The 24758-nt window shown below is 38.7% G+C and overlaps 1 protein-coding gene across 1 annotated transcript in view; it reads right to left on the bottom strand.

Annotated features, from left to right (window-relative positions):
- EML6 (EMAP like 6) overlaps positions 1-24758 on the bottom strand; it is a 349731-nt gene that overhangs the window by 169720 nt on the left and 155253 nt on the right. Inside the window, exons 3-4 of the mRNA XM_079941576.1 lie at positions 8831-8990; positions 5244-5342 (exon numbers count right to left, since the gene is read on the bottom strand). Of these exons, the coding sequence (XP_079797702.1) occupies positions 5244-5342; positions 8831-8990 (259 nt within the window). The remainder of the gene's footprint in view (positions 1-5243; positions 5343-8830; positions 8991-24758) is intronic.

A 24758-nucleotide genomic window follows, 5' to 3' on the forward strand; every position in this document is an offset into this window, starting at 1 on the left:
TATAAAGCAGAAACTAAGACACCATTGTAAGGCAATTATACTCCAATAAAGATGTTAAAAAAAACCAAAACACCTCATGGGAACCACAAACCAAAAATCTACAATAGATACGCACACAAAAAATAAAAAGCAATGCAAACACAACACTAAAGATGGTCATCAAATCACATGAGAACAAAAGAGAAAGAGAAGGAAAAATACCTACAAAAACAAATCCAAAACAATTAACAAGATGGCAATAAGAACATACATATGGATAATTACCTTAAGGGTAAATGGATTAAATGCTCCAACCAAAAGACACATGCAGACTGAAAGTGAAGGGATGGAAATATCCCATGTAAACGGAAATCAAAAGAAAGCTGGAGTAGCAATACTCACATCAGACAAAATAGACTTTAAAGACTGTTATAAGAGACAAAGAAGGACACTACATAATGATCAAGGGATCAATCCAAGAAGAAGATATAACAATTGTAAATATATATGCACCCAACATAGGAGCACCTCAATATATAAGGCAAATGCTAACAGCAGTAAAAGCAGAAATCGACAGTAACACAGTGATAGTGGCTTTAACGCCCCAGTTTACATGAATGTACATATCATCCAGACAGAAAATCAATAAGGAAGCACAGGCCTTAAATGACACATTTGACCAGATGGACTTAATTGATATTTATAGAAAGCAGCAGAATAAACATTCTTCTCAAATGCACATGGAACATTCTCCAGGATAGATCACATGCTGGGCCACAAATCAAGCCTCAGTAAATTAAAAAATACTGAAATCATATCAAGTATCTTTTCTGACCACAACACTATGAGATTTGAAATCAATCACACACACACACACACACACACACACACACCAAAACTGTAAAAAACACAAACACATGGAGGCTAAACAATATGTTACTAAACAAACAAAGGATCACTGAAGAAATCAAAGAGGAAATAAAAGAATACCTGGAGACAAATGACAATGAAAAGATGACAATCCAAAAACTACGGGACACAGCAAAAGCAGTTCTAAGAGGGAAGTTTATAGCAATACAATCTTACTTCAGGAAACAAGAAAAATTTCAAATAAACAACTTAATCTTACACCTCAAGCAACTAGAGAAAGAACAAACAAAACCCAAAGTTAGTAGAAGGAAAGAAATCATAAAGATCAGAGCAGAAATAAATGAAAAAGAAATGAAGGAAATGATAGCAAAAATCAATGAAACTAAAAGCTGGTTCTTTGAAAAGATAAACAAAACTGACAAGCCTTAAGCCAGTCTCATCAAGAAAAAAAGGAAGAGGGCTCAAATCAATAAAATTAGAAATGAAAAAGGAGAAGTTACAACTGACACTACAGAAATACAAAGGATCATAAGAGACTACTACAAGCAACTATATGCCAATAAAATGGACAACCTAGAAGAAATGGACAAATTCTTAGAAAGGTATAGCCTTCCAAGACTGAACCAGGAAGAAATAGAAAATATGAACAGACAAATCACAAGTACTGAAATTGAAACTGTGATTAAAAATCTTCCAACAAACAGAAGTCCAGGACCAGATGGCTTCACAGGTGAATTCTATCAAACATTTAGAGAAGCCTTAACACCTATTCTACTGAAACTCTTCCAAAAAATTGCAGAGGAAGGAACCCTCCCAAATTCATTCTATGAGACCACCATCACCCTGATACAAAAAAACAGACAAAGATACCACAGAAAAAGAAAATTACAGGCCAATATCACTGATGAATATAGACACAAAAATCCTCAAAAAATAGTAGCAAAGATGAAGTGGGAGACTGGGATTGACATATATACACTACTATGTATAAAATAGATAACTGGTAAGAACCTATTGTATAGCATAGGGAACTCTACTCTGTGCTCTGTGGTGACCTAGATGGGAAAGAAGTCTGGGAGGAAGGGGATATATGTATACATATGGCTGATTCACTTTGCTGTACAGCAGAAACTAACACAACATTGTAAAGCAACTATGCTCCAATTTAAAAAAAAACCAAAGACTATGATCACCTCAGTAGATGCAGAAAAACCTTTTGACAAAATTCAACACCGGTTTATGATAAAAACTCTCCAGAAAGTGGGCATAGAGGGAAACTATTTAAGCATAATAAAGGCCATATATGACAAATCCACAGCTAACATCACTCTCAATGGTTAAAAGCTGAAAGCATTTCCTCTAAGATCAGGAACAAGACAAGGATATCCACTCTCGCCATTTTTATTCAACATAGTTTTGGAAGCCCTAGCCATGGCAATCAGAGAAGAAAAATAAAAGGAATCCAAATTGGAAAAGAAGGAAAACTGTCACTGTTTGCAGATAACATGATACTATACATAGAAAATCCTAAAGATGCTACCAGAAAACTACTAGAGCTCATCAATAAATCTGGTAAACAAAAAAGTTTTAACTTTGTATGGAAACACAAAAGACCCTGAATAGCCAAAGCCATCCTGAGAAAGAAAAACAGAGCTGGAGGAATCAGGCTCCCTAACCTCAGACTATACTACAAATCTGCAGTAATCAAAACAGTATGGTACTGGCACAAAAACAGAAATATAGATCAATAGAACAGGATAGAAAGTACAGAAATAAACCCCTGCACCTATGGTCAACTGATCTACAACAAAGGAAGCAAGAATATACAATGGAGAAAAGACAGTCTCTTCAATAAGTGGTGCTGGGAAAACTGGACAGCTACATGTAAAAGAATGAAATTAGAACACTCCCTAACACCATATGCAAAAATAAACTCAAAATGGGTTAAAGACCTAAATGTAAGACTGGATACTATAAAACTCTTAGAGGAAAACATAGGCAGAACACTCTCTGACATAAATCACAGCAAGATCTTTTGGATCCACCTCCCAGAGTAATGAAAATAAAAACAAAAATAAACAAATGGGGGCTAATGAAACTTAAAAAGCTTTTGCACAGCAAAGGAAACCATAAACAAAACGAAAAGACAACCCACAGAATGGGAGTAAATATTTGCAAAGGAAGCAACCAACAAGGAATTAATCCCAAAATATACAAATACCTCATGCAGCTCCATATCAAAAAACAAACAAACCAAAAAAAAAAAAAAAAGGGCAGAAGATCTAAACAGATATTTCTCTAAAGAAGACATACAGATGGCCAAAAAGCACATGAAAAGATGCTCAACATCACCAATTATTAAGAAATGCAAATCAAAACTACAATGAGATATCACCTCACACCAGTCAGAATGGCCATCATGAAAAATTCTACAAACAATAAATGCTAGAGAGGGTGTGGAGAAAAGGGAACCCTCCCACACTGTTGGTGGGAATGTAAATTGGTACGAAAGAATGTAAATTGGTATAACCACTATGGAGAACAGCATGGAGGTTCCTTACACAACTGAAAAATAGAACTACCATATGATCCAGCAACCCCACTTCTGGGCATATATCCAGACAAAACCATGATTCGAAATGATACATGCACTCCAATGTTCATTGCAGCACTATTTACAATAGTCAAGACATGGAAGTAACCTAAATGTCCATTAACAGAGGAATAGATAAAGAAGATGTGGTATAAGTACAATGGGATACTACTCAGCCATAAAAAAGAATGAAATAATACCATTTGCAGCAACATGGATGGACCTAGAGATTACCATACTAAGTGATGTAAGTCAGACAGAGAAAGACAAATATCACATGATATCACTTATATGTGGAACCTAAAAAAATGATACAAGTGAACTTATTTACAAAACAGAAACAGGCTCACAGCCTTCGAAAACAAACTTATGGTTACCATAGGGGAAAGGTGGGGGGGAATAAGTTATGAGTTTGAGATTAACATATACACACTACTATATATAAAATAGATCGTCAACAAGGACCTACTATATAGCACAGGGAACTATACTCAATATTGTATAATAAACTATATTGGAAAAGAATCTGAAAAAGAATGGATATATGTATATGTACAACTGAATCACTTTGCTGTACACCTGAAATATAACACTGTAAATCAATTATACTTTAATATAAAATTAAAATTATATTAAAAATAAGTAAATAAAATTAATACATAGAGAATAAATACTGATATAATTTAATGTAGGAAAAAAACCAAATGCAAGAATCACAAATATTTTCAACCTGCTCATTAAGTACTAAGTTAATACCAATTAAATAGCAGTAAGTTAATATCAACACCTGGGGGTAAAGCCCAAGCATCACTATACTCTAAAATCTTCCCAGGATGTGTAGCCAGTGGTGGGAACCATTGCGCCAGACGGGTGCCAGGCCTCTTCCAACACTAACGTTCCATTGCTGATCACTCCTGGACTTTCTGAGGACTTAATCCTCGAATACAATTTGCCCAAATGTTCAGTAAAAGCTAAGGGGGCCCCTTAAAATGAGAATTCTCCCTAGATGAATATGCCATTCATATAAAGAAATCTTTTAGAGTTCACACCAATCAAGAGGCAGTGAATTTACATTTAATTAGGGCCTCATTCTGCATGGAGTTATACTTTGCAGAAATACAGATCAACTAGGAATCAATGTAAGACAGTATGCAAATTCATTTTTTTAAATTAGAAAATCAAGACAATAAAATAGCCAAATTATTTTAATTATTCCAGACACTTGAGAAATACATTTCTGACCAGCTAATGCACATGCCTGCTTCCTACCCCATCTTGCCAGCTATGGCTACATGGAATTATCATCTACGATCACAATGACTTCAATATGAATGGTAAGCAGACAATTTATATTCCAGTTTCTTGAATATAACAAAGAATCACACAGTTGTCATTACATTCATTTGAAATTCAAATGTATACACTTGTAAACATACCTTGTGAATATTATTTTCTAACAACTATTTCCATTCCTAAATGAATACACCTAAACAGTGCATATAATTTCAAATTCAATTCTTCTTTTATTTTATGAAGCTAAATGCCAGTATCAAAAATCTGTTTTGCCTATGAATAACAGTAACAATTTAAATAAAGCATCTGATCACCAGAAGAGATCATGCCAACAGAGCTACTAATCATAAATTAATTTTTATGAACAGTAAGATTTTAAGTTGCATATGGAAGGAGAATCTACACTTGAAAATTTTATTTTAAAAAATACTACAACTCTGAGAAGCTACATCACAGTTCCCTCACAGTAATGAAACCTGCATGGCTTGATCCAACAAGGTCTTCTTACCCGGTCGGAGTGGCCAGTGGCTGAGGCCAGAAGTTTTCCCTTCCTCCAGTCCCAAATGCAGACTGTGTTTTTGGCATCCAATCCCACAGAGGCTAAACGCTAAGAATAAGAACAATAATTTAATACCAGAAAATGATGGGAAAACTTCCTATTATCCATTTCATCTTTTGATAAATAGTTCTTATTACCTACTATGGGCTAAGTATTGAATTTCTTGTGAAAAAAATGATTTCTCAAAACCCATCTTAAATCCAAAGCTAAAGATATCACAGTAGATATTATTCCATTAGCATATACTAAAATTTCAACAACCTAAAACCTACAACCAATTTGTCCTTCTTAAACATAGGAAACATGCAAAATCTCATGAAGTCTCTGATTTATCAGTGGAAATCATAGGAACAGAACTAGAAGGCAGGATTTAAATTTTCAAATTTAAGATCTTAATACGGTTTTAAGAGCATCTAGGATTCTGTAGTCTAAAAGCCTCACCAAACTGTTAAAATGAAAGGGTTTGACAAACACATGGAAAAGAAATCCCATAAATGAACATTATCTTCATTCTTCTTAATTTTCATAATTTCACAAACATTTGGAGTGACTACAGAAGGATACATAGTTTTAGTAAAAGTACTCTGGTACTTCATCTCCCAGTCTAAATTCATTGGATTCAGATCAGACCTTGTCCTCAAAGGGAAAAAAAATCCCACACCTGAGTATATACAAAATTAACAGGGTCAAAACACATATTAGGGACACCAAAATCAGAGCTTCTAGCAGCATAGAAACAAAACTATGTAATCAAGAGAGGTCTGGGCTGGGAGTAAGTAGATTTGGCTTCACTTTTGACTTCATGATTAGCCAGACATAAGACCTTAGAAAATTAAACTCCTTAAATTTCAGTTTTTTCAACTGTAAAATGAGTATAAAGTATTTTTTCTGTCTACAAAGTAGTACTGTTGTATGGATCAGTGAAATAATGTAAGTCAAAAGGTTTTAAAAACATCACTACCCAAGTATAACAGTATGTGAGCTTATGTATTTCACTGTGTGTGTGTACGTGCATATATATGCAATGACAGATAGCCATATATGGCTAAATACATTTAGTGTTATGCAGAGATTATTCAGGTTTCTTCACTAAAGGTAGCTTCCATTAGGAATATTCAGTATAAAAAAATATAGCTGGAGGTTTTAAAATAGGTGTTTATTGAAAGGAGGTCTTTGCTGTAATTTTCAATTGAGAGTTCCAGTAATGGAAATGATTTTAAGACATGGTTGTATTTTTATCTATATATGAAAATTTGAAGTGGGTGAATTCCATTCAGCTTATTTTTTTCTTTTCTCTTTACTTTAACAGAAAAAGCAGTTAACATAAACATGGGCACTAAAGTAAAACCCACATAAGAAATGTGAAGAAGACTGAGAAAAAGCCAAAAGAAATCTATTCTGTTCATTTGCAGTGACAGGCCCTATCGCTACCGTAAAAGCATTTCAATTGCCTTTTGATGCTTGTGAGGTGATGGTCCATTTGTCATTTTCTAAATATCGCTCGATTCCAGTGAACTCTGTCCAGGGAAAAAGGCAGATCTGAAGCAATAGGCATCAACAAGCCACGAAATCCATCACAGCAAACAAATAGGAGGTTATTTTTCTCAACTGACAGTTGTGAAAGTACCATGCAGTTCATCCCTGTCTCTACCTTCAAAATGGAACCTAAAAAAATAGCTAGGATTCTAACACAAAATAAAATGAACAAAGAACTAAAAGTTACAGCTGGATTTCCCCCTGCTACATTACATTTTTCTTGTGATTTTGATAAAGAATGTTTGCTAGAACATTGATACAGAATGTTTGCTAGAATTTTGATAAAGAATGTTTGCTAGAAAAGCAAAATCAGATAGAGAATGTGCATGTAAGTTCACATCAAAGCATTCATTTACACTTGTACATACATATGCATCCTGACACATTCATTCAGTTTAGTCAGGAAGTCAATAACTGCAAATCTGAACACACGTTACTATCTAGCTATTTCTCTTTAGACCTGGATATACAATAGAACTTATGCATTATCCTGACTAAACTGGACAAGATTATAGAGTAGTTAAATCAAAAACATATTTACCAGGGGTCCATATATGTATTGAATCTAATTCTGGAAAGAAAAATGAATAGAATGATCACTACTCTCTCAAAATAGCAGAAAACACAAAGTAAATCTTAACTGTTTAAAAAGTGACCCAAACCAGGTCAAGTCCTATCTGAACTACCTGCAAACTCTCAGCTTGGTCAATCTTCTATGAATAATTTCACAGGTCTTTCCACAATATGGACTTAGAGAAGTAACTCTAAAATTTACCAAAAAATAGACTGAAGGAACTAACTGGCATTAACACAAGAGTGAAAAGAGACAGAGGAAGGGCGTCCTAGGAACGTGGAGAAGGCTAGGAAGAAAAGGAGGTGAGGAGGTGAATGCAGGGGGAGCCAGGAATGAGGCCTTTACACTTCCACTCCCTTCTCTTTAACATCTTTTAAAAATTGAGATAGAATTGGTATCTATAACACATTAACAAATCTGGAAGTCCACAGAAAGAGAGACACTTTGTTGGAATGGGAGACTGGGAGGGCTTCATGAAGACCTATGAAGTGTCTTGGAAGAATGAATCACTTTAAGGGGCAAACAGGGTGAGCAGGGCACTGGAGGTGAAGAGGGCAGCATGAGAAAGTGTCTGGAGGTGCCAAGGTACCTGGTCTGGTAGAGGAATCTCTCTGACTTATCCAACTTGACTGCAAGGGAATAGCGAAGAGAAGGCTAGAAAAGTTGGTCAGCCTAGAATGCCCAGCCACAAAGTGTGGACTTCATTCAGGGGGTACTCCAAGCTTCTGTTGTTTTTAAACAACGTTCTGACACTTTTTCAGTTGGTGAAATGCATTAGCAAGAAATTGTGTGAAGACAGGTTACTTAAACTGTCAGGCATGACACAGATCTGGAACTTAAAGGATGGTGGCAGGGAGAATGGGAAGGAGAGAATGAATGTCAGAGTCACTGTAAAGAAACTAATAAATACACATGGATCAGTGACTGCTTGAATTGAGGTGAGCGGGTAGGGGAAAGGAGTTAGAAGTCACCTCAAGGTTAAAGAATCAAATAGAATCTTTTCAATGAATTATTAGGAGGTGATGCTATCTTCTGAAAGCAAGGGGAACCAAGGAGATACTCAGGGCTTGAGGTCAGTGAAAAAGGTTCAGTCCAACCCTCATTCCAAATAGGAAGCTAACAATGGAAGACAAAGTAGAATCACTGAGTCACTATGAACCCAATCAACATGAAGTTCACAACTTCCTTTCTGGGGGCTTTTTAACCTAATAGTGAGACTGGGGGAACCAAAACTAGATCCTATCCAGAGCTGGATCTCAGTACCATGAGTGTGGAAAAGGACCAAACATATGAGGATTCTAAGAGGCTGACAAGGGGAGATAGGGAGGGCTGATAGACCTTCTGAGCCCATACGCTATGTGCATTATAATTCTAGGTGACTTGTGAGAAGTCATTAAAGAAAAAGAAAATGCAAAAAGATACATACCTGTCCATCCGAGTCGAAAGCCAGGCAGGCGACTCCATGTGTATGGACATCTTTCAGAATAGACACAGTCTGGACATTATAGGAGTCCCATATACATATATATGGCTCCTTCCCAACTTGGCCAGTTGCAACAAGGGTTTTATCTGGGTGTAAGGCAAGGCTGAAAAAGAAAAAGGCCTCTTTCACATCTTCCTATTGAACAAAGTTAAGAAAAACATTGATCATCTTTTATCCACATTGCTCATTTTAATCATCTAACAAGATAATCCCAAGAGAAAGAGTCCAAACTGTCGCCCAAGTAATGAATTGGCTGATTGGTCTAATAGAAACATTCAACTTTGGCAAAGAGAGGCTTAGCACAGTTTAACAATAATTTCATCGCATCTTACCCGCTTGGTAACCTTGAAAATCAGACAACTGTTATAATTCTGTGATTCTATGTTCTATCATTGCCTTATGTTATGGTATTTACTTACTGATTTTGAAAATATTACTTAGCTTTCAAATTAACTTTTGACTTTAAATTGGGAAAAAAAATGCTGTTGCCAGGAGAAAGCGTACTTCTCAGAATTAATTAAACCTGCTTGCAGAAGCTCTGGATACCATCCTCATTAGGATTTCAAAGCATGGAGGGGGGTTTCAGAGTCAAGTGCTGTTTCTGTATCTGCTGTCATAGATTATGTATTTTAAATGAAAATTTCTATTTTACACAAATCACTGTGACACTAAGAGAACCACAAATTACTATGCCTGTGGTTTGTGTAGAATTTTTCCTACAACTGTAGTGCAATCAAAATAAAACTGTCAAATGCCAACTAGAATTTCAAGGAATCTGTAGCAGTTAAGAGGGAGAAATGTAATCATTATTACTCCTAGATGAGAAATCACTCGAACGTTTTAAATTCGTTGTGTAAAGGAGTTGTGCCTTTCTAAAAACAGGTGTTGGGAATTAAACGAAAGACCTATATAAAAAACTAGCAGATGACTGTTTACACAATAAACAAAAGTAGAACTTTTTTCCTTTTCAATTTCAGCATCTGTTTACAGTTAACAGAAGCAGAATTGTTTTTTCCTTTTCAATTTTCAGCTTGATTTTGATAAGAATATATGCTCTGGAATCAGAGCATTTGGATTTACACCTGGATTTGCACATTGGCTGCCCCTCAATACCTCTAGTTCCTTGGACATATTACTTGATCTCTTTTGCCCTCAGGTTCCTCATCTATGAAATGAAGATAACATATGAAAATAGATGATATAATGAATACAGAGCAGTTAGCACAGAGTAAGCACTCAAGTTTCATTATCATCATTATTTGTGTAACTGGCAACAGACAGATACAACCAACATAGGCATGTCTCTGTTGATACGGGTGTTCCTTTTAGAAACAAACTACTTTCTGCTTCTCCCCCCGCCCCCAATTCTGCAACCACCAAGCCCCACAGTCTGTTCTGGTGTCTCTCATCCCACTGTGCTCACTTCCTGGGTCTCCCACCAAACCTAGTACCATCTTTTGCACAGGACCCCGAGTGCTGGCTCCCTTTCCTTACCGTCGGTGCTCCCAGGCCCTTGTACCCTGGCGCCGGGGTGCAGCTGGCCTTCCCAGGAGCTCCCAGTGCCCCCATCCACAGGTCTTCAGTCCCCGTGATGCCTCCTAAGCTGGAGGTCGGCTCCATTTGCACTCTCCCTACGAGGCTGGATGCTTCATCGAGTTTTGGTTTTTCCTTTTTCTTTGTAAGCAAAAAGGGTGGAGTTGGAGCTGCCTGGAGGGTGAGCTTTGTGGTTTTGGCTGCAGAGTGGGGGGAGGGTGAGTGTGGGTCCAGATGGAGGGGGAGGAAGAGGATGGATTGGGAGCGTTGACCTTCGGGGCGTCTCACAGGAATCAGGCGCAGGCACTTCTGCCGCCACCGCCCTTCCAAGAAACAGCCCCATCTCACGAGATCTCGGGAGTTCTGCGGAGGCGGAGGCTTCCTGGCATGAGAGACACCTGCGTGCTCCAGGTGCCAGTGAGGACGCTCCAGTCAGAAAGGAGTTTGGCTCACACCACCAATCAAGCAAATCTCAATCTGCCTCACCTGCCCTCCCCCCACCCCCTACCCCCCACCGCCAGCCATAGTCACAGGGCACTCTCCCCAGGGGCCTGGCCAGGCGCTGGGGACCAGGCTGTGGCCCAAAGGCTGTGCAGTGGGGAGACTGCCTGAGTTCAGAACTTGGGAGTGAAATGCACGCAGGTGGGCCGAAAGTCTATCATCTTTCAGGAAGAGGAAGGACAAATCCAGTATCTGCCATGGTCCAAGGCTGCAGCAACCCTTATGCACCATGTCACTGCACATCCTCGGGGGGCCAGTTGTTCCTCCTGGCAGCAGCGAGCTGTCTAGAATTCACCCCAGGAGACCATGGCTGCCTTTTCCTCAAGCCTTTCCCCTGCAGCACCACCTCAGGCATTGCTCTCCCTTTCTGACCCAGTCCAACTGCCTGCGCCCTGCAATGGGTGAGCCGGCCTCTCCAGGCAAGCCCCTCCGTCAGGAAACGTGCTCCTCTTTCGAACTCTGTCAGGGAGTCTATGGGCCCGGGCCTGCTCTGGACGGGGGAGTGTGGGGTTTCCCGGGAAGGCAAACAAGGTGCAGGTGATTTCCTGGCTTCAGCTGTGATGGGAGTGAACGTGGGTCCTGATGGAGGGGAAGGGAGGAGAGGATGGGCTGGGATGAGAAACACCTCGGTGCCCCGAATCTGAGTTGGCCATCTTAGTACTTGCTGGAAAATATATCCTCTGGGATCGTTATGAGGAGTAAAATAAAAAGAAGACACACATAAAAGGGTAGCTTTTTCACAATAGGTGACTCTTAGAGGCTTTAAAACATTTTAAGCTTGTAGAACACTTCAGCATTCACAGTTGGTGAGAGAAGACCAATAAAGTGTAAAAGTACCCCCTCAATATCAATTTTGCTGGGATACCTCTGGTCCTTGATACTTTCTAGATGTCCTAGAAAATTGCAAGTAGATTATGGAGTGTCATACTTGTTTCATTAAAATAGTGGATGGAAGCAGTCTTATGAAAACCCTATGACAATTTAGTATATTTTAGTTCATTCATTCAACAAACCCTTATTTAAGGACCTATGAAATGTCAGGTGGTGCCATAGATAACAGAAAATACACTGCCCTTCTCTCAAGAAGCCCACCTTAAAAGGAAGGACAGACGCATAAAATAATAACGGGCAGGCCAGGGCAGCCGTGAAAGCCCTTTTAATCGGGCCAGAAAGTTCGGGCATCACTGACAGTCAGGAGCAGGATACAACATAAATAGTTTCACATGTCAGGAAGGTAACCCTAGTAGCAGTGAAAACAGTGGGAAGAACAGATGGGTGAGGGCTGTTAGGAGAGGAAGCAGAGAGGCCAGAGACTAGGTGAGAGAGAGTGAGGTACGACAGGGGCAGAGAGGAGGGAGAAGAAGAGTCAAGAGATATGTAAGGGAAAGAGAGCAAGAGAGAGACAGGGTGAGGGTGTTTGAGGCTAAGGAAAAGCTTGAACATGTCAAACCTGACAGCTTTTTGCTTAGGTAACTGGGTTGATAAATCACAGAGCTTGGCAGCATTAGAGTCTGAAGCCCGATCCTGGGAAAAAGATGGCCTTAACTCGACCTTAGTCTCTGCCAAAGAGACTCCCCAGGTTACACCACACCTGAAGTCCCAAGAGCTATGAAGAAGAGGATTTGATGAGACTGTCTGTTCCATGAGGGCAAGGGCTGTTTCTATCACTCTACATGGTTCCTGGAACATCGAGGCAGAGTAAGCATTAACAAGGTGCTTGCGAGAGGAATGCTGGACATCGAGAGGTGAGAAGGGAGGATGGCCAGAGCGTCACCATGCTGCTCCCCCATCCCATGCCTTGGGCCTCCTCCCTTGGGGACAAACAGATGTCAGAAACTGAGCTGGAAAAGATAAAAGTCAGAACAGCTGAGCATTTTGAAAATGACAAAAATAACATTTCTTGGTTGAAGGAAGCCATGTGGTTGACAGGGTCTTGGTGCTCTGGCCGGGTGTCAGGCCTGTGCCTCTGAGGAGGGAGAGCCGAGTTCTGCACTATGGTCCACCAGAGACCTCCCGGCTCCATGTAACACCAAACGGCGAAAGATCTCCCAGAGATCTCCATCTCAATGCTAAGACCCACCTCCACTCAACGACCAGCAAGCTACAGTGCTGGACACCCTATGCCAAACAACTAGCAAGACAGGAACACAACCACACCCATTAGCAGAGAGGCTGCCTAAAATCATGTTAAGGTCACAGATACCCCAAAACACACCACCGGACTCGGTCCTGCCCACCAGAAAGACAAGAGCCAGCCTCATCCACCAGAACACAGGAACCAGTCCCCTCCATCAGGAAGCCTACACAACCCACTGAACCAACCTTAGTCACTGGGGACAGACACCAAAAACAATGGGAACTACGAACCTGCAGCCTGCAAAAAGGAGACCCCAAACACAGTAAGTTAAGCAAAATGAGAAGACAGAGAAACACACACAGATGAAGGAGCAAGGTAAAAATCCACCAGACCAAACAAATGAATAGGAAATAGGCAGTCTACCTGAAAAAGAATTCAGAGTAATGATAGTAAAGATGATCCAAAATCTTGGAAATAGAATGGAGAAAATACAAGAAACGTTTAACAAGGACCTAGAAGAACTAAAGAGCAAACAAACAATGATGAACAACACAATAAATGAAATTAAAAATTCTCTAGAAGGAATCAATAGCAGAATAATTGAGGCAGAAGAACGGATAAGTGACCTGGAAAATAAAATAGTGCAAATAACCACTGCAGAGCAGAATAAAGAAAAAGAATGAAAAGAATTGAGGACAGTCTCAGAGACCTCTGGGACATCATTTAACACACCAACATTTGAATTATAGGGGTCCCAGAAGAAGAAGAGAAAAAGAAAGGGACTGAGAAAATATTTGAAGAGATTATAGTTGAAAATTTCCTTAATATGGGAAAGGAAATAGTCAATCAGGTCAAGGAAGGACAGAGAGTCCCATACAGGATAAAGCCAAGGAACAACATGCCAAGACACATATTAATCAAACTATCAAAAATAAATACAAAGAAAAAATATTAAAAGCAGCAAGGGAAAAACAACAAATAACCTTATGGGAATTCCCCTGTATGTTAACAGCTGACCTTTCAGCAGAAACTCTGCAAGCCGGAAGAGAGTGGCAGGACATATTTAAAGTGATGAAAGGCTAAAACCTACAACCAAGATTACTCTACCCAGCAAGGAACTCATTCAGATTTGATGGAGAAATTAGAAGCTTTACAGACAAGCAAAAGCTAACAGAATTCAGCACCACCAAACCAGCTCTACAACAAATGCTAAAGGAACTTCTCTAGGCAGGAAACACAAGAGAAGGAAAAGACCTACAATAACAAACCCAAAACAATTAAGAAAATGTAATACGAACATACATATATATCAATAATTACCTTAAATGTAAACGGATTAAATGCTCCAAAAAAAGACATAGACTGGCTTGATACAAAAATGAGACTCATATATATGCTGTCTACAAGAGACCCACTTCAGACCTAGGGACATATACAGACTGAAACTGAGGGGACGGAAAAAGATATTCCATGCAAAGGGGAATCAAAAGAAAGCTGGAGTAGCAGTTCTCATATCAGACAAAATAGACTTTTTTTGTTTTTTTGTGTTTTTTTGCGGTACATGGGCCTCTCACTGTTGTGGCCTCTCCTGTTGCGAAGCACAGGCTCTGGACGCGCAGGCTCAGCGGCCATGGCTCATGGGCCCAGCCGCTCCGTGGCATGTGGGATCTTCCCAGACCAGGGCACGAACCCGTGTCCCCTGCACTGGCAGGTGGACTCTCAACCACTGTGCCACCAGGGAAGCCCCAAAATAGACTTTAAAATAAAGAATGTTACAAGAGACAAGGAGGACACTACATAATGATCAAGGGATCAAACCAAGAAGAAGATATAACAATTATAAATATATATGTACCCAACATAGGAGCACCTCAATACATAAGGCAACTGGTAACAGCTATAAAAGAGGAATTGACAGTAACACAATAATAGCAGGGGACTTTAAAACCTCACTTACACGAATGGAGATCATCCAGAGAGAAAATTAATAAAGACACACAAGCTTTAAATGACACAGTAGACCAGATAGATTTAATTGACATTTATAGGACATTCCATCTAAAAACAACAGAATACACTTTCTTCTCAAGTGCTCATGCAACATTCTTCAGGATAGAACATATCTTGGGTCACAAATCAAGCCTTGGTAAATTTAAGAAAATTGAAATCATATCAAGTATCTTTTCTGACCACAACGCTATGAGACTAGATATGATTACAGGAAAAAATCCGTAAAAAATACAAGCACATGGAGGCTAAACAATACACTACTAAAGAACCAAGAGCTCACTGAAGAAATCAAAGAGGAAATCAAAAAATACCTAGAAACAAATGACAATGAAAACACGACAACCCAAAACCTATGGGATGCAGCAAAAGCAGTTCTAAGAGGGAAATTTATAGCAGTACATTCCTACCTCAAGAAACAAGAAACATCTCAAATAAACAACCTGACCTTACACCTAAAGCAATTAGAGAAAGAAGAACAAAAACACCCCAAAGTTAGCAGAAGGAAAGAAATCATAAAGATCAGATCAGAAATAAATGAAAACGAAATGAAAGAAACAATAGCAAAGATCAATAAAACTAAAAGCTGGTTCTTTGAGAAGATAAAAAAAATTGATAAACCATTAGCCAGACTCATCAAGAATAAAAGGGAGAAGACTCAAATCAATAGAATTAGAAATGAAAAAGAAGAAGTAACAACTGACACTGCAGAAATACAAAAGATCATGAGAGATTACTACGAGCAACACTATGCCAATAAAATGGACAACCTGGAAGAAATGGACAAATTCTTAGAAAAGCACAACCTTGTGAGACTGAGCCAGAGAGAAATAGAAAATATAAACAGATCAATCACAAGCACTGAAATTGAGGCTGTGATTAAAAATCTTCCAACAAACAAAAGCCCAGGACCAGATGGCTTCACAGGCGAATTCTATCTAACATTTAGAGAAGAGCTAACACCTACCCTTCTCAAACTCTTCGAAAAAATTGCAGAGAGAGGAACAATCCCAAAGTCATTCTACAAGGTCACCATCACCCTGATACCAAAACCAGACAAAGATGTCACAAAGAAAGAAAAGTACAGGCCAGTATCACGGATGAACACAGATGCAAAAATCCTCAACAAAATACTAGGAAACAGAATCCAACAGCACATTAAAAGGATCGTACGCTAAAATCAAGTGGGGTTTATCAAGGAATGTAAGGATTCTTCAGTATATGGAAATCAATCAATATGATACACCATATTAACAAACTGATGGAGAAAAACCATATGATCATCTCAATAGATGCAGAGAAAGCTTTCAACAAAATTCAACACCCATTTATGATAAAAACACTCCAGAAAGCAGGCATAGAGGGAACTTTCCTCAACATAATAAAGGCCATATATGACAAACCCACAGCCAACATTTTTCTCAATAGTGAAAAACTGAAACCATTTCCTCTAAGATCAGGAACAAGAAAAGGCTGTCCACTCTCACCACTATTATTCAATATAGTTTTGGAATTTTTAGCCACAGCCATGAAAGAAGAAAAAGAAATAAAAGGAATCCAAATTGGAAGAGAAGAAGTAAAGCTGTCACTGTTTGCAGATGACATGATATTATACATAGAGAATCCTAAAGATGCTACCAGAAAACTACTAGAGCTAATCAATGAATTTGGTAAAGTAGCAGGATACAAAATTAATGCACAGAAATCTCTTGCATTCCTATACACTAATGATGAAAAATCTGAAAGATAAAATAAGGAAACCCTCCCATTTACCACTGCAACAAAAAGAATAAAATACCTAGGAATAAACCTACCTACGGAGACAAAAGACCTGTATGCAGAAAACTAGAAGACATTGATGAAAGAAATTAAAGATGATACAAACAGATGGAGAGATATACCATGTTCTTGGATTGGAAGAATCAATACTGTGAAAATGACTGTACTACCCAAAGCAATCTACAGATTCAATGCGATCCCTATCAAACTACCAATGGCATTTTTCACAGAACTCGAAAAAAAAATTTCATAATCTGTATGGAAACACAAAAGACTCTGAACAGCCAAAGCAATCTTGAGAAAGAAAAATGGAACTGGAGGAATCAGGCTCCCTGACTTCAGACTATACTACAAAGCTACAGTAATCAAGAGAGTATGGTACTGGCACAAAAACAGATTATAGATCAATGGAACAGGACAGAAAGCCCAGAGATAAACCCATGTACATATGGTCACCTTATTTTTCATAAAGCAGGCAAGAATATACAATGGAGAAAAGATAGCCTTTTCAATAAGTGGTGCTGGGACCACTGGACAGCTACATGTAAAAGAATGAAATTAGAACATTCCCTAACACCATACACAAAAATAAACTCAAAATGGATTAAAGACCTAAATGTAAGGCCAGATACTATACAACTCTTAGAGGAAAACATAGGCAGAACACTCTATGACATAAATCATAGCAAGATTCTTTTTGACCCACCTCCTAGAGAAATGGAAATAAAAACAAAAATAAACAAATGGGACCTAATGAAACTTAAAAGCTTTTGCACAGCAAAGGAAACCATAAACAAGATGAAAAGACAACCCTCAGAATGGGAGAAAATATATGCAAATGAAGCAACTAACAAAGGATTAATCTCCAAAATTTATAAGCAGCTCATGCAGCTCAATATCAAAAAAAACCAAACAACCCAATCCAAAAATGAGCAGAAGACCTAAATAGACATTTCTTCAGAGAAGACCTACAGATTGCCAACAAACACATGAAAGGATGCTCAACATCACTAATCGTTAGAGAAATGCAAATTAAAAGTACAATGAGGTATCACCTCACACCAGTCAGAATGGCCATCGTCAAAAAATGTACAAACAATAAATGCTGGAGAGGGTGTGGAGAAAAGAGAACGCTCTTGCACTGTTGGTGGGAATGCAAATTGATACAGCCACTATGGAAAACAGTATGGAGGTTCCTTAAAAAACTAAAAACAGAACTACCATATGACCCAGCAATCCCTGAGCATATACCCCGAGAAAACCATAATTCAAAAAGAGTCATGTACCACAATGTTCATTGCAGCTCTGTTTCCAATAGCCAGGACATGGAAGCAGCCTAAGTGCCCATCAACAGATGAATGGATGAAGAAGATGTGACACATATATACAATGGAATATTACTCAGCCATAAAAAGAAATGAAATTGAGTTATTTGTAATGAGGTTGATGGACCTAGAGTCTGTCATACAGAGTGAAATAAGTCAGAAAGAGAAAACAAATACCATATGCTAACATATATATATGGAATCTAAAACAAAAAAAGTGGTTCTGAAGAACCTAGGGGCAAGACAGGAATAAAGACACAGACATAGAGAGTGGACTTGAGGATACGGGGAGAGGGAAGGGTAAGCTGGGACAAAGTGAGAGAGTGGCATAGAGATATAGATACTACCAAATGTAAGATAGATAGCTAGTGGGAAGCAGCCACATAGCACAGGGAGATCAGCTCGGTGCTTTGCGACCACCTAGAGGGGTGGGATTGGGAGGGTGGGAGGGAGACCAAGAGGGAGGAGATATGGGGATGTATGTATATGTATAGCTGATTCACTTTGTTATAAAGCAGAAACTAACACACCATTGTAAAGCAATTATACTCCAATAAAAGATGTTAAAAAAAAACAAACAAGGTGCTCGCTGAAGAGGGAGTGAAGGAGGCCAATGGTCATGGCTGCCGTTTTGCCTCTCGCTCCTGCTGCAGGCACAGGTTCTACCCGGGACTAGAAAATAAAGAGGACTGAGCATATTTCCCCTAGATGCTGAGAGGCACTTTCAAGAGACACAAATGAAACTCTTTTGCTGTGATTACAGCTTTAATTAAAATGCTTGAGAGACTTGGTAAATTTCTGGGGTTCTAAAAAACAAAGAATAAAAAAATTGCTATTCCAGTTAATTGTTCTAACTATAATTTCATGATTCTTGACTTTTCTCATTCCTTGAATGAGGGGGGAAATGAAAAAAACAGTTTCAACAAATCTTTAGAGAGGCCTTCAAAATAATTTATCAGTGTATGTTACTCAATTATCAGGGTGATCCCAAAACATCCCATTATGGATTTGAAATATTTTTACTCTGGTTTTTATCGTCCTTTTCGTTCATCTTAAAGCACATAAATTTATCACATTTATGAAAATGTCCATACTGGATTTTTTTCCCCAGAAGTTTCTTTAACACTGTTCTTTAAACCATCTTTTCCCAGCCCATGATATCCCATTTATCTAAGTTCCTCCTTTACCATTTGAATATATTAACAAAATTATCCTTTTCTCCTTTTATAAGCCAAGTCTCTGACCTCACTTCTCTGGCTTGCATGCAACAATGCAGTGACTCATAATGTTCCTATTTATCCACGTCCACGGCAAGATCAGGGCAAACAGACAACCACCTCTACTCACTTTGCCATTTTCCCATCAGCTTCCCAGAAACTTCACTCCTTCCACCTGGGTAATAGAATGACAGCATCCGTGTATCTTTTAGAGCAGAGCCAAGCGGCATTTACTTACTTTTGTTTTAAATATGTCATATCATTCAACAGCAGTTTTTAATCCTCATAAGAAAGCAGGGGAAAACCCCAGCAACCTTAATCACTGGATTTGCACATCAGGTATTGGTAATAAGGGTGCAGTTACAGGAGCATTTATTTAATAAGCATATTTGAAGCTACCATCAAAGTATCTATATTCACTTCTCACTTCTCTGCATTTAGGAATTCAAGAATTTCATGAAAAGTTGTTTTGAGCAGGATCTGCTTTCATCTAATCCCAAAACATATTTGGAATTTTAGTTCAGAAGCGTTTAAATGAGATAGATAGATAGATAGATAGATAGGTACAGATTCCAAATTGGCCCCCTACTGCATACTTCAAAACTGCTCTTTCCTTCTCCTACAGAGATGCCCTAAGCATAAGAAGCTACCCTAAGTATTGCCTTTAGATCAACCAACAGATTATAGGAGGGTGTGTCTCCTTATCCTATTAAGGGGCCGTGATGAAAACTATCATGCCCCCTGAATTCCTTCTGATAAGATTTCTTCAGAAATGGCCAATTGTTGTGTTCTTCCGTGAAGAAATTACAGAAGTGGAAAGTACCACCACTACACAAAATATCTGGTCCACTCTGGGCTTCCCATTGTCTTCTTTACCATAACATAGTGTTGCGTTCTTTCTGTGACTGGAAGTATCGATACCGCTTACTTATATTTTATGTCTTCCATTTGAGAGTCCATAAAGCCAAATCTCTGCTTTTCTAAGAAAACTTGCACATTACAAATTTTACAGATTATTATGGCTACAACAGCAATGTCACAGTGTTAAAACTTTCAAAATTGACTCCCTTTCACTGAGGGTCTCAATACGATGGAGGTCTCATTCCACACCTACATAAAAAGGTTTGGTGTCCTTTCCTTGGTAGTTTATTGCATTGATTGTATTGTACACATGGCAACAAAAAAGGCACCAAGCTTTTAAAGAACTGCTTTTCTCTGTGTATATATAAATCTAGTTCCATTGGGAAATCCCATCTTCTGTTGCCATAGCAATAGAAAGCACTGCAGAGGACTTTCATCACCCTATCGGGGAGAAGGAATTGATTTGTTTCTCCAAGGGCAAAAGCATGTCTTTCTGATGTCAGATAAGATCAGGAAGATTTCCCAATATGTTGTGTGGGGAGAAAATGAGAATTAACAGGGTCATGAAAAGAGGTAGCCTTATGAGGTTAAACAAAAAACTCTCAACAACACTAATCATTCTCAATTCCTGAAGGCAAAAAAAAAAATTATATTTGAGTACTTGTTCCAAGTGCAGCATTTAAAAAATGTTCATGATTTGGACTTTGCTTTTTAAAGCCTTATTTCATTTTTGCTCAGGCTGCTTTAGGGATTCTCTCAGTAATAACTTTATACGGTAGTAGCTTTTTTTTTTCCAGTAGTCTCACCAGGAAAGCATGAAAGCCTTGTCTCTCCTTTCTCTGAAAATAACCCTGAGAGAATTTTCCAGTGTTGGAGGTATAAGTGCATCAAAGTGATGATTAGGCTGGACTGTCTGAGAGCAGCGGGGGAGGCTGCTGCTTTCTGGGCTGAAGAGGTAGTGGCCCAACCTCAGTGGATGCTCACCTGTGAGAAAGAAAAGGCAAAGGAAGACTTCTTTGAAAATAGTGGGCTGGTGGTAGTGGGACCTCAGATGGGGGTGGCTGTGCTTCAGTCCTTGCCCCCAGAGCTGCACTTGGCACTGGAGTACCACCACTGGGACTGTGATCTCATCTCACACCACAGAGAGGCCCTCTAGGTGGGCCTGGGCAGGACATTTGGAGTGAGAGCAATGTCAACAGACCACCAGGGTCCACTGCCATTGTCCCTGAACTGTGTAAGCCCATGGGTACCTGTATAATCCGTGGTTGAGCAGTGGTCCCTCAAATTGGACTTCTCAACAACCTTGATGAGTGGTACATCTAATGAGAATTAATGTGATTTAGAAAAATAAAGACACACAATAACTCTTGCATGCTGAGTGTTGCCACACGGGTACTGGTATGGAACCATATTCTAGTAATACCTTAATACCACATAAAAGAATGGCTAAGGGCATAGTAGTTTGGCTGCCTGAGATCAAAGCATGCAGCAGCATGCTGGAGCCAGCAAGAACTGGTTGTTAAATTTCAAAAATTTTGAATATCAGTTGTTAAACACAGCCACTGTTTACAATTAAATTATATAAACTTGCAACTAAATAAATTATATTAAAAACAAAGGTAACCTACCTAAGGAGGTAAAAGACCTGTACTCAGAAAACTATAAGACATTGATGAAAGATATCAAAGATGACACAAACAGATGGCGAGATATACCATGTTCTTGGATTGGAAGAATCTACACTGTGAAAATGACTATACTACCCAAAGCAATCTACATATTCAATGCAATCCCTATCAAATTACCAGTGGCATTTTTTACAGAACTAGAACAAAAAAATCTTAAAATCTGCATGGAAACACAAAAGACCCTGAATAGCCAAAGCAATCTTGAGGGGAAAAAAATGGAGCTGGAGGAATCACACTCCCTGACTTCAGACTATACTACAAAGCTACAGTAATCAAGACAATATGGTATTAGCACAAAAACTGAAATACAGATCAATGGAACAGGATAGAAAGCCCAGAGAAAAACCCATGCATATATGGTCAAATAACCTATGAAAAAAGAGGCAAGGATATACAACGGAGAAAAGACAGTCTCTTCAGTAAGTGGTGCTGAGAAAACTGGACAGCTACATGTAAAAGAATGAAATTAGAACACTCCCTAACACCATACACAAAAATAAACTCAGAATGGATTCGAGACCTAAATGTAAGACCGGATACTATAAAACTCTTGGAGGAAAACATAGGAAGAACACTTTCTGACATAAATCACAGCAACATCTTTTTTGACCCACCTCCTAGAGTAATGGAAATAAAAACAAAAATAAACAAATGGTCCCTAATGAAACTTAAAAGCTTTTCACAGCAGAAGGAACTACAAACAAGATGAAAAGACAACCCTCAGAATGAGAGAAAATATGTGCAAACAAATCAATGGACAAAGGGTTTATCTCCAAAATATATAAACAGCTCATGCAGCTCAGTATTAAAAAAAACAAACAACCCAATCCAAAAATGGGCAGAAAACCTAAATAGACATTTCTCCAAAGAAGACATACAGATGGCCACGAAGCACATGAAAAGCTGCTCAACATCATTTATTATTAGAGAAATGCAAATCAAAACTACAATGAGATATCATCTCACACCAGTTAGAATGGCCATCATCAAAAAATCTAGAAACAATAAATGCTGGAGAGGGTGTGGAGAAAAGGGAACCCTCTTGCACTGTTGGTGGGAATGTAAATTGATACAGCCACTGTGGAGAACAGTATGGAGGTTCCTTAGAAAACTACAAATAGAACTACCATATGACCCAGCAATCCCACTACTGGGCATATACCCTAAGATAACCATAATTCAAAAAGAGTCATGTACCAAAATGTTCATTGCAGCTCTATTTACAATAGCCCCGAGATGGAAACAACCTAAGTGTCCATCATCGGATGAATGGATAAAGAAGATGTGGCACATATATACAATGGAATATTACTCAGCCATAAAAAGAAACGAAATTGAGCTATTTGTAATGAGGTGGATAGACCTAGAGTCTGTCATACAGAGTGAAGTAAGTCAGAAAGAGAGAGACAAATACTGTATGCTAACACATATATATGGAATTTAAGAAAAAAAAATGTCATGAAGAACCTAGGGGTAAAACAGGAATAAAGACACAGACCTACTAGAGAATGGACTTGAGGATATGGGGAGGGGCAAGGGTAAGCTGTGACAAAGCGAGAGAGAGGCATGGACGTATATACACTACTAAACGTAAGGTAGATAGCTAGTGGGAAGCAGCCGCATAGCACAGGGAGATCAGCTCGGTGCTTTGTGACCGCCTGGAGGGATGGGATAGGGAGGGTGGGAGGGAGGGAGATGCAAGCGGGAAGAGATATGGGAACATATGTATATATATAACTGATTCATTTTGTTGTGAAGCAGAAACTAACACACCATTGTAAAGCAATTATACTCCAATAAAGACGTTTAAAAAAAAAAAACTACAATGAGGTATAACCTCACACCAGTTAGAATGGGCATCATCAGAAAATCTACAAACAACAAATGCTGGAGAGGGTGTGGAGAAAAGGGAATCCTCTTGCACTGTTGGTGGGAATGTAAATTGATACAGCCACTATGGAGAACAGTACGGAGGTTCCTTAAAAAATGAAAAATAGAATTGCCATATGACACAGCAATCCCACTACCAGGCATATACCCTGAGAAAACCATAATTCAGAAGACACATGCACCCTAATGTTCACTGCAGCACTATTTACAATAGCAAGGTCATGTAAGCAACCTAAATGCCCATCGACAGATGAATGGATAAAGATGTGGTACATATATACAATGGAATATTACTCAGCCATAAAATGGAACGAAACTGGGACATCTGTAGAGACATGGATGGATCTAGAGACTGTCATACAGAGTGAAGTAAGTCAGAAAGAGAAAAAGATATTGTATATTAATGCATATATGTGGAACCTAGAAAAATGGTACAGATGAACCGGTTTGCAGGGCAGAAATTGAGACACAGATGTAGAGAACAAACGTATGGACACCAGGGGGGAAAGTGGCGGGGGGTGGTGGTTGTGGTGTGATGAATTGGGAGACTGGGATTGACATTTATACACTAATATGTATAAAATAGATAACTAATAAGAAAAAAAAAGATAAGGTGATAGAAGGTAAAGCCTGGAGCTTTTGTAGTAGTAGGAGGAGTTGTGACAGCAAAAACAAACACAATTTTGGCTTATGTTATAAAATAATGACTCAATCTTTAATGGTCTAGGAGCTGATCATAGAGTTTTCGTATCCACACTCCCTTCCTTATGTTTGTCAACTGCATCATATAATAGTTTCTATATAAGAGAAATTTCTAGGAAGGAAGAACTCCGATGACACACTAGTTGACAGATCTTATAATGGCAAAACACTAAACTTACAATTTTAATTCTTTGGGGTTGAGATCATTCAATGCTAAAGATCAACATTCATTAAATAAAGACCCTAAATCAGTGCCTGACATATATTAAATGGCAATAAATATTAACTATT

The sequence above is a fragment of the Stenella coeruleoalba genome (assembly GCF_951394435.1).
Source record: "Stenella coeruleoalba genome assembly, chromosome: 13".
Lineage (NCBI taxonomy): Eukaryota > Metazoa > Chordata > Mammalia > Artiodactyla > Delphinidae > Stenella > Stenella coeruleoalba.